This window comes from Rhinolophus sinicus, chromosome 15, assembly GCF_057876585.1.
Source record: "Rhinolophus sinicus isolate RSI-liver-muscle chromosome 15, RSI-T2T, whole genome shotgun sequence".
NCBI lineage: Eukaryota > Metazoa > Chordata > Mammalia > Chiroptera > Rhinolophidae > Rhinolophus > Rhinolophus sinicus.
The window spans coordinates 48,496,989-48,508,072 of NC_142515.1; the positions used below are offsets into that span (position 1 = coordinate 48,496,989).

The 11,084-nt window shown below is 53.7% G+C and overlaps 1 protein-coding gene across 3 annotated transcripts; it reads right to left on the reverse strand.

Moving 5' to 3' along the window:
• Positions 1–6,207: 6,207 nt before the first annotated feature.
• Positions 6,208–10,855, reverse strand: PRF1 (perforin 1). 3 transcript variants are annotated; one of them, XM_074339550.1, is made up of 4 exons: positions 10,721–10,842; positions 9,443–9,475; positions 8,744–9,286; positions 6,208–7,852 (listed from the first exon to the last, which is right to left on the reverse strand). In XM_074339550.1, the coding sequence occupies exons 2-4, from the start codon at positions 9,460–9,462 to the stop codon at positions 6,721–6,723; spliced, it is 1,695 nt and encodes a 564-aa protein (XP_074195651.1). In that variant the 5' UTR covers positions 9,463–9,475; positions 10,721–10,842; the 3' UTR covers positions 6,208–6,720. The 3 variants fall into 3 exon arrangements, with proteins under 3 accessions (XP_074195651.1, XP_019567976.2, XP_074195650.1); XM_019712417.2 differs by lacking the exon at positions 9,443–9,475 and having other exon boundaries at positions 10,721–10,855; XM_074339549.1 differs by lacking the exon at positions 9,443–9,475 and having other exon boundaries at positions 8,744–9,359; positions 10,721–10,843.
• Between the last annotated feature and the right edge of the window lie 229 nt (positions 10,856–11,084).

An 11,084-nucleotide genomic window follows, 5' to 3' on the forward strand; every position in this document is an offset into this window, starting at 1 on the left:
TCCTAACTTAATTACTGCCTTCCATGGGTAGAGGACGTTGGGTGAAAGTCCCAGTCGTAAAGGTGACGATTCCTGTGAATAAAGAGGAATGGGAGACAAAGACATTCGCCTGGAAGCCAGCCTCAGTGCACGACTGGTGAGTCTCACTGGGAATTTGGATTTCCCAGGGGGAATAGTCGGTGTCCTGCCAGCAAGCTGATGTCACTGCCTTTTTGAAATGAAACCAGGAACCAGCTGTTGTGGAGATGAACTGTGAGCCCAGAAGTGCAGTTGGAGCCCCACAGTAAACAAATTCCGATTATACCCTGCAAAACAACAATAGCTGTTCTGGTTCTGGCCTCCAGGATTGCGTATCTGGGCCTTTGGGAAGAGAAAGGCAAATGGAGAGGGGCTTCTTCAAGCATCAGGAAAATGGTGTTCCTGGGATACGCCCACTGAGCAGATTCTGGGTGATGGAACTGTCGGGTCCATTTGGTCATGCCCACTGAGTGCCAGGGACTTGACAACTTGTGGAATCCGGGCCCAGCCCCTCTGAGCTGGAAGGTGATGCAGAAATCATTGTTCTAGCCCCTCGTTTCACAGCTGGGGACCCTAGGGTCTGCACGGGGAATTTTATGTGATTACAACGTGCTAAGAGAACTGATTGAGGTTGGGGCTCAGTCTCACATCAAAGTCAAGTTTCACATGATAGGTCTCCATGGCTAGCCTGGGGTAAAGGTGTGGTTGGGTCATTTCATTTGTGGGTTGGACATCCGTCCTTGGCTGCTCTTGAGGGTTCTGTGTGGGAGGGGTATTGATCTCTCTCTGTGCAATACTAACCTTAACCACCCCATGAGAATCTCACCTGTGACCTGGTCTCAGCTGCACCAGACCTACCCCCCATCCTGAATAGTGGAAAGCGAGGCAGACCCTGTCTGCCCTGCCTGTGTGTGTGGCTGCCTGGGCTGTGGAAGTCTTGACAGGAAAGGACCTCATCAGGCAGAAGAGGAGGGTGGGGGCAGAAGTCCATGAGCAGGTTAAGATGGTGGGTCTGGTGCTTCTGGGGCCACAACCTGCCGAGGCCAAGTGAGCATCAGCTGTGGCCAGAGAAAGCTGCCCCAGCTGGACTGACTCAGTGCGTGAGTGGGTCCATTGAGAAATAAGAGGTCTGGGTAGGAAAGAGTAAAGAGGCATTCCTCACCTTCCACGAGAGGGTCTTGTTTCTGTGGTCAGTAATGGAGAGGAGGGGGCCGGCCCAGTCCCACTTCCACCTCCACCAGGGCAGTGTGTGGCCCCTGTGTGGCCCTTACACAGGAGGAGTGAGGGGCAGTGGCTGCCTGGGCTGGAATCCGCCCAGGGGTTCCTCTGCCCAACCAAGTCGGAGATGGGACCAGAGATTTACATACACAGAATACCTGAGCCACAGCCAGGGCTGGACGTTATAGAAAGAGGCAGTTTTCTGTGTAACCAACGTCTCATGGTTAGAATCTTCCATATGTAGAGCAAGTACCTCTGGAGGTAATGGACTCTGCCTCTAAGAGCGTTTGAACAGAGGCTGGAAGATTCTTTGGTGGATTTCATGCATTCATCCACCCGTCTAATCATCCATCCGATATTTTTCAAGTATCACACTTATGCCAGGTGCTGGACTAATTGATTTAACTATGAATAAGATAGAAATGGCCTTGGCCCTTGGGAAATAATGAGAACTATAGCAACAGGGCACAGGAGGCCATGCCCTAGACCTGGAAGTCAGTGAAGGCTTCCTGGAGAAAGCCGTATGTGAAGCTGAAGCCTGAAACCTGAGGAGGACTTAGGATAGAGGAGAAAAGTTCCAGAAAGAGGAGGCAGCGCGTGTGAAGGGCTAGAGAGAGCATGGCTAACAGAGGAACCAATAAGCTCGGTGAGACGGGGTTTACTGAGTGGTGACAGAGTTGAGAGCAGACCAGCATGTGTGTCGCATTAGGAGGTTTGAGCTTTAGCCTAAGAGCCACAAGGAATTAATGAAGGATTTAATCAAGGCAACCATGTGGTGAAATGTGCTTCTCAGCGGGTTTCCCCAGAGGCAGACCTGGAGACAGGGATTCCTGCGCAGGTAGTTTATGTGGGAGGTGATTCCAGAAAATACCAGTAGGGGAGTGGGGAATTGAGACAGGGAAGGGAGACAGCCAAGAAGCTTGTGCTGTGAAGCAAGTACACACGGTGAGTACTGGAGCTTAGCCAGAACTCTGGGAGCCAGGATAGTAGTATCCTTTAGAGTTACTCCCCCTGAGGGGAGGGAGCTGGAGTATTTACACACCCCCTCCGTTGGCCACTGAAGGCTTTTCTGGGCTGGGTGGGGCATAGACACTTCCCCAACTCTGTGGTCTTTCAATGGGGCAGATAGAGTGGGCTGCATCGTGGCCCTCGGGCAGAGATGCTGGGGCTGGCTTGGAGCAGGGCCCAAGGGGACACAGGTTAGCACCACTGTGGCTGTGGGGTGGAGAGGCAGGGAGGGGCAGACAGGAGCCTGGAGATCAGTGAGGAGGCACAGGAGACTGGTCCAAGCAAGAGATGTTTGCGACTCCGGCTGGACAGGGTGGGGTTATGGGCAGAAGGGGACAATGTCAGGATGCAGACATGGCTGGCCTGGTGACAGATATGAGGGAATGAAGAACACTGTAGAGGACTCACAGACTCTCAAAGCTGCAAGGGGCTCCTGCACCTCCCTAGGGCCCTGCCTCATCCCCATACTGCTGTCCTTTCTCAGGTCCTCCTCGGCTTACATAGGTCAAAGACACTGACACAGCCCCCGGGGCAGCTTGGGGGCACACCCCACAGACCACGAAGTATGTTTGGAGGGAGATGAAGATACTGGGGCAACCGCTTAAAAAAAACACACCAGGCTGCCGTTAGCCCCAGCCCCAAGTGTGTGGGTGTGTGAAAATGAGAGAAAAGCAATCCAGTCGAACCCCCTACCCTACCCCTACCCTGAATGTCACCTCACTCCTCATGTATTCCGCCATGCCCGCATCTGTCTCCTGTCACACACGGGCCTTGTGAGGACAGAGGCTCTGCAGGCCTGTTCACCGCCCGCCCCAACTGGCTCACAGCATGAAGTGTGTTTGGAGGGAGCCAAGGGTGCTCAGTCTGTGGCACAATGGAGCCATGACTGCTCCCTGCTATTCTGTGCTCCTTGTCCTTAGGGAGGACAAGAGAGGCGCTGGGGGTAGTTGAGTGGTGGTTCTAACTACATGGGCCCACAAGGGTGGGGTGGGAGAATTGCTGGAAAAGGGCATGGTGTTGTTGAAGCAGTGAAGGAAATGAAAACGGAATGGTGTCATCAACCAGCGTGTGTAGTTGTCAGCAATAGAAGCCAAGTCTGAATGAAATGAGTAGAAAACGAAACCAATGAACAATGGCAGATTGTGTATTGATCCCCAGATCCTTCCATGCCCAGCTTCAAGCACTCTGAGGTCCGAGTCCTTCGTGGGCTCTGGCTGCCCACAGTGGTGACTCTCCAGATAATGGGTCTTTCATGGGACACCCTCCCTTCCCTGGCTCCCTTCCCCTCTTCCCTACTCGAGTTTCCTGGGATCACCTCCCACATAAATTACGTGCACTCAGCTCCTGCTCAGTGTCTGCTTCTGAAGGGACCCCACACCTGCGGCAGGTGCATCCGACCAGCAAGCAGACCTGGCCATATGTGCTTTCCTAGTTACAGGAGAGGTTGGGGAAGCAAGAATTGGGCATTTTCAGCTGCTGGGTTGGGGAGGTTGGTCTGCTTCCCACCAGGACTCATAGATGAGGTGTTTCCAGGGTCCCAGTAGGAAGCTGCCTCAGTCCATTCAGGCTGCTATAAACTGTAGAGGACGGGGTGGCTTATAGAAAACAGACAGTTATTCCTCCTATGTCGAGGCTGGAAGTCCAAGGTGAAGGTACCAACATATTCAGTGGGCCTACTTTCTGGTTCATAGATGGTGCCTTCTTGCTGTGTCCTCCATGGTGGAAGGGGTGACGGGTCTCTCCAGGGCCTCTTTCATAGGGGCAGTAATCCCACAGTCACTTCTCAAAGGCCACAACTCCTACCACCACCCTCTTGGGGACTATGATTTCAACATAGGAATTTTGGGGGGATACCAACCATCAAACCATAGCAGAAGCCAATGGCGTATTCAAATTATAACAATTTGAGGGGGCGTGTCTATGAAGGGCTTATTTACAAAGGAGTAGGGTCTGTAGGGTGGCACCAGGGGGAGTGAAATAACTCAAAATGAACAATGGCAGAGCTGTTGCCACCCTTAGGTCTGAAGGGATGAGGGGAGGGGGCAGTTGCTGGAATCCAGAAAGAAAGAAAGAGCCACACAGAATTCGCCGGGAGAGGAACAGGGACACAGCCAGCCCACGGTCACCTCACTGAGAGACACAGAGGGGAGGAAATGCCTAATCTCTGCTCTCTCCCCTCCCCACCCCCCACGAATCTCCTGCCCACTGACGGACATGCTCAGACAGATCAGCGTCCTGGGCCAGTGCAGGGCCAGCAGAGTGAAGGCAAGCCCTGGAGGGCCAATGGCAGATATCTGATAAAGTGTGGAATTTCCCAAACAAACCAGGGGCCTCACGTGTGACAAAGTACCCCAATGTCCACATGGAGTGACAAGAAGAACGTCATGTTGGGTCTTGAGTTTGGGCTGGGGGCTCCATAGCGGCCCCTCATCAAGTGTGGGCCATTCCTTCTCCTTGGTCATAGCCCATCTTTTCTCCTAAGAGCCCACTTTTGGAGACCTACTGGCCTCTCCAAAGCTGTGCTTGGAGTTGAGTGCCCAGGACTTGAAGAGACCTGGCTCTGCCATCGACTGCTGTAACCACACTTAAATTCCTTCCCCCAAAGGGCCTCACTTTTCCTATAAGTAAAACTGGAAAGGTTTTACTTTCAGTCATCTGGAAAGGAGATGACCTTTCAGCACCCCTTCCATAGCACGGACGTTGTAGAAAGGCTCATGGCCTCCTTCCAAACAGTTCTGAGAAGGGCGTAAAAAATAATAATAATAATAAAAAATTGTCCTTTTGGAGAAACCAAGGCCCACGGAGCAAAGGGACTTGCTGGACCCTGACCATGTGGCTACTTGATCAAGTCTCCGTCCCACCTCTTGCCGGAGCTGTCCTCTTAGCCAAGCCTGCACTGCCCCTGCTTTCCCCGGATGGTATAGCCCCCACCCATGTTTATTTCCAGTTAGTGCAGCAGCCAGGGTGAAGTTTCATGATTTCTCTTGTGCTCTTGTTTGTGTGTGTGGCTGTGAACGGAAACATGTAAGAATGGTGGTTTCAAGCTGGCTTTTAGGGTTCAGCTGGTGCTTTCGCCCCACTTGGGGAGTCAAGGTCCATGTAATATTACTTCAGGACTTTTGAGCCTAGAGGTCCACACAAACCTCATGGGGCTTAATTTGAGTCAGGAGGGCTATGCTGAGCCCCTGACAATAGTCCTGCACATCCAAAACCCATGACATCGGAGGCCGCCCTGAATCTGCCACCCACTCAGTGGGACTGCTTTGAGGTCTGTATCTGAGGCACGTGAAACAAAAACCATTTCATTTTATATCAGACCCCAAGGCTCTGGGGTTTACTGCACACCAAGGCTAGGAGACCCTCCGTCACCACTTGTTGGAACCACTGCCCTCTTCCCTTAAATTGCGGGACCGGGGAGAGCTGTTCCGCCTGCCAAATAGGTCTGTTGAAGTTAGTTTCCAAACTGATTGCTTCAGATTATGGCCCACATACGTTTTCTCTTCAGCTTGTACCATGTCTTCCCACATCGGTTTATTTTTACAAGGTGAAATGAATTGCTAGAAGTCAAGCTTGGATTTCTGGTTACTTTAAGAATCTGGGAGACCTGGCAGCCCTGGGCTCACAGTCTTGCCTGGAAATGTTTGGCTGGTGCACAGCTACAGACCCTGTAGGTAAGACATGCGGCCTTCAGTCCACCATTGTCCCCACTCTCCATTGTCCCCTAGCTGGGAGCTGAATGTCCGTTGCCATTTATCACCGAATTTATGGTTCTTGAATCAGAGGGTTATGAGCAAAGTAAAATATTTTGGGTCCCCCCATTTCCAACAAAAGTGGTTTATTTCTATTGCCTGCCTGTCCCTGGGGTGAACCACCTGTCCTGTTGTATAGGGTTGCTAGAGTAGCAGTTTATTTCCAGGGCTGTATTTGGTCCCAGCCTCTCCTCTGCCACAACAACCACCATCGTAGTTACCATCACATCACATTTATTGGTCCTCTGTCCGGTTGTGTACACAGTGAGAGACGCAAGATAGCCCTTAGTTTATCTGAGGGGCACAACTTGGGCAAAGAAGACAGAGCAAACAGAGCAGCTGGGGGCAGAAATATCTAATACGATGAATTCACCATGCTAGAAAGGGCTGCAAGGGAGGGTCTTAAATGACACCAAGTATCCCAGGAGGCTGGGAACGGCCTCCTGGCCTTCTGCCCAGCTCCTGAGCTAAGCTGAGGCCTGTGTAGCAGTGACTGTACATCATGACTCAGTTCCAGCTCATTTCCTGGGCTCAAGAATAGCTGAGAACCAAGGCAGTTTGGATGAAGAGATTCAGGGCTGGCCTATAAATTCAGCCTGCCTCATTGGAAAAAAAAAGCCTCAGTTTTCCATCTGTCTAATGGGGATGTGAAGATAGATAGGCCCTGGCTACCTCTGTGAGAACTCCTTCAGTGTGGACATACTGGTCCTCTCAAGGCCCACTGTTTTCACCACACTGCTCCACTCCGGTTTCCTGGAGGCTCCCCCAGAAGCCCTTGGGGGGCGTACTCCAGACAGGTTTTCCCAGTCAGGTGAGGCAAACATTTAGCATGGTAGGAGAAGTTAAGGTGACCATGATTCAGCGGACAGTACGTCACCTGATGGAAGCCAGATATTACAGTCTCGTCACAGGTGCCGAGGAGGTCATCGTCCTGACCATTGTCTGCATCCCAGACCTGCACTCTCAGGGGCCTCGCTGTGGGCAGAAGCACATCCCCAAAATCCAGTCGTGTCATCCACTGGGGATTGTTATTGTTCCACACTGTACCTGTGCTCCGCTCCCGGCCTGCAAAGAAGATCTTCAAATAGGCATCTGTGGAAGTGATTACGTCTCCCCACAGACCTTTTGCCTGGAAGTTCATAACCTCCAGATGGGCCAGGCCCCTCTGCCGGGGACAGCAGTCCTGGTTGGTGACCGCTGAGCTGTGGCACATACACCGACAGGGGTCACGGGGGCTCTTCTGCTGCCCCGGGGGGCAGGGTCGGCTGCAGTCCCTCCAGCGTGCCCTGTGTGTCACATACTTGCTCACGGCCAGCCTCAGTGCCTCCTGCCGTGGGTCCTGGCTCTCCAAGAGCACATGCAGAGGCTCCAGGGTATAGTCCACCAGGTCGGGGCTGTCCTGCAGTGAGGCTACCCAGGTTGAGAACTGCTCGGGCCCAGCGTGGTTCCCAAACAGCAGGTCGTGCGTGGAGGTGTGGTGGCCGCCTACTACTTCAGAATAGCGTTCCCTGTAGGCCTGGTGGAAGGAAGTCCCCAACTTGTGCTGCTTCATCTTCTCCTCACAGGCCTTGCGTTGAGCTGAGATGCTGGCATGGCTGCCTATGCTGACCTCAGCCTCGACCTCCAGGCAGTCTGCTACTTCATCCGTTGTGAGCCCTTCCAAGGCCAGCTCACAGGTGCGCAGGGCGGTGAGGACCGAGATCCGGCCGCCAAGCTCCATGGAGCGGATAAAGTGAGTGCCGTAGTGGCTGATGAGCCTGAGGTAGCTGGGCTCTGTGGAGGTGTTGAAGTGGGGGGGCAGGGCCCTGATGGCCCTCTTGAAATCGGGGTTCAGTGGGGGAGAGTGTATCAGGTGAAAACTGTGGGGGAAAGTAAAAACATCAGTGGGCCCAGCAGTGGGTGATCTTTCCCTCACTCCATAACTCCCTCAAGATTGCCCAACGTCACATGTAACCGGCAGAACTAGAAGCTAAACCCAGGAAACCCACTCTATCTGTAGCCCCTCAGTGACCTAGCTACTTTGGATAGGCATTTTTGCTTTTCCTTTTCAAAATAAAAGTTTTTTCTCTCTTTTTCGCTTTATAATGATAAAAGCGATGATTCTGAACTGGTGGTATCCCTCTAGCTTTGGAACCTAGTCCTGTGGCTTTCGTCTGTCTGTCTCCTGGATTGGACCTATATATGTGGGCCCCTGACAGCTCTGGTCACGCAGGCAGGAAGCGCCCTGTCTCCCTATAGAGGCAACGTGGCCTCCCAGTGTGAGAAATCAGGGCAGGTCATGGAGACCACGCATTTCTCAGGTGGGCGACCTAGATCCTTGAGAGCTGGGGGCGTGACGACTCCTGCTCCACACTGTAGGACTAATTCCCCGCACAGAGCTTGTCAAGGCAGGCACAAATAGTGGCTGAGTGGATGAAAGAGGCCCAGGGATGGGAAGGATGCAGCCAGGTCTCCTGCCCACAGAAGACTGGCAATGCCCAGGAAAGAGGGGATTGGGCAATCAGTAAGCTTGAAAGTACCATGACGGTCTCTCAGCATGCCCTTGCTCGCTTCCCCTCCACCTGTTCGCTCTATGGGCTCGAGATCGGCCATAGGGCACTGGACCTCCTGGTGTGTGAGAACCAGGACTGAAGTTTCCTTGGATCGAAGCAGCCTCTGCATCCCCATCCTGCCATTCCACAGCTTCCAGACCACCCTGAGTTCAAGACCCCCTTTTTCAATATCCCTCTGCCCCCGCCCCCAGTGCTTACCGGTAGAAACGACACTCCACCACGTCAGTATTGAAGCTGTATTTGTCCTGGTGGGTTTTATCGGCTGCAAAGTTGGCTACCTTGGAGTGCGAGCCGGCCACTGCTACACGCTGACTGGTGCTGGGATGGGGATTTACTTCCAGTCCCACACGCCAGTCATTGCGGATGCTGCTGGCCGCCTGCCCAGCCACGGCCTCTGTGGAGCTGGCCTTGGCACTGGCCACATGACGCTGGCAGCCTGAGCCCTGGGCACGCCAGTCAGTAAGTGCCAGGGGTAAGCGCTGGGGGGCACCCCCTTGCAGGGCATTGCGGCAGAGGGTGCAGGTGCCGTCCGGCCTCAGGTAGCGCAGTGTGTCCACTAGGAAATAGCCTGAGCGCTTGAGACTGGTCACATCCACACCTTCCCCTGCCAACCCTGAGCCCGGCACGAACTTGCGAACACGTCGGCACTCGGAGCGTGCAGCAGTGTAGCAGGGGGCAGGGGCGGGCGTGGGTAACAGCAGGAGGAGGATGCCGAAGAGGAGCACACGAGTGGCCATGGAGCTGTGGAGACAACCGGCGTGTGGGCTCTGGGAAGCAGGGGGCAGAGGCGGAGGGTGGCCGACCCCTCCCCCAGCTGTGGATGATCAGGGCATAGAATAGGGAGAAATGAGACAGCTCTTGTCATTGAATATTAGAGATGAAATGGCGCCTACAAACCTGATCCACTCCCTCCACATTGTACAGATGGACCTAGAGAGGGGAAGTGACATAGCCTCAGGTCACACAGCCACGAGGAGCCCCTTGCTAGGATTTTGCTATTTAAGGCCTAATGGAGATCGAGGATCAATCCTGGGACCACAGTGGCTGCTGGTGGGGAGGGGACTCTGTGCACAGAGGAGGGGAAGGGGGAGTAGCCATAGATTTGGGAAGGGAACTCGGGACTCTAGAGAAGGCTGGATTCTATAGAAGTGCCATTCGTGACCCCAGCACAAGCTTTCCCCTCCCTACCTCTCTCATTCTTTCTCTTGTCCCTCTTCCCCCGCCCACTAAGCAGTTAAGAGAAATGGAAAAGAAATGAGGCTGTGCAGCACCCTTATTCTCCCCATTTTCCCTTTGGGGCCCTCTTTGTGAGCCTCAGGGAAGAACATCAGCCTGAATTCTAGAGTAAAAGCTGTCCACATGCTTATGTCCTTAGATCCTGTGTGGGAGGGGCCTTTGAGTTTGCTCTCCAGGTCCCCTGATGCCCAACTCTCCTCTATGGCATCCTCTGCCATGCTCTGTGGAATTCTGGCATGACTGCAAGCTACCTATTGCCTACTATTGGACAACAATTAGAAGGGTCTTCCTCATTCTGAGGTGGCTCTGGAGTCTCACCTGGCCTGCTTATGATCTGGAATCTCCTCTCTACCCTTATCCAAACTGAGCTTCTTGGAGGCCTTTCCCCTCCTGCCAGGGCCCGCAGCTTCTCTGAGACACAGGGGATTATGGGAGCAGGAACTTCCCCTGCGGGAGCCTTCCGTGCTCTACCCACAGGAGTGACTTGAGTGGTGGAGTTCCAGGCAAGAGGGCAGGCCCCAGGGAGGTAAATAGGAGAAAGGGAGTCTTTCAAAGGCCGTCAGATGATCCCACGTAGGAGGCCAGCACAGTTTATATCCTTAATCTAAGGAGCTCAGCCTTCATCGTGGCCCTCAGCCTGTTATCTCTCTGGAAGCCTGTTTCCAGCTTTCTTAGAGGCTTTCACTGTCAGTGTTTGAAGGGGGCTCAGGGCTGTATTCTAACCTCTTCATTCTGCATATGAGGAAACTTAAGCTCGGAGTCAGCCTGAGGTGGCCCAGCGAGTTAGTGACGGAGCACAGTGTGGGACCTAAGTCGCTTGTCTTTCGGGTCACAGCACTTCCTGCTCTGTCAGTCTCTTCTTCCGAAGGAGCAGCGGCACTCCCGCCCAGGCACTCCCAGCCTCCCTGACACCCTCCCTGACCCCTGTTTCCTCCGTACCTGAAGTCCTATGTTGAGATGCTCCTATACAGACACCCTCTCTCCCCATGGAAGGCTCCTGAAATGGTGGTGTGAGCCCTCCAGGCAGGCTCACCACACAGCTTATTACCAGGCCACCGTTCATGTCACTTCTGTTTCCTGCCCTGCCCCCAAATTGTGGTCACAGGTCCCCTTCACCCTCCCTCCTCCCCTAGCACCCACCCTGTCCTCACCTCTTCATCCGGCCCTGCTGACAGCCCTCAGGAAACAAACCGCGAGGGCCAGCAGCTCACCCTTCAAGTAGAGTAGACTGAGCTGTGGAGGCCTGAGGCAAACAGTGAGGCTTAATGCGGACAAGGCACAGGGTCCTGAAAACTTTGAGATT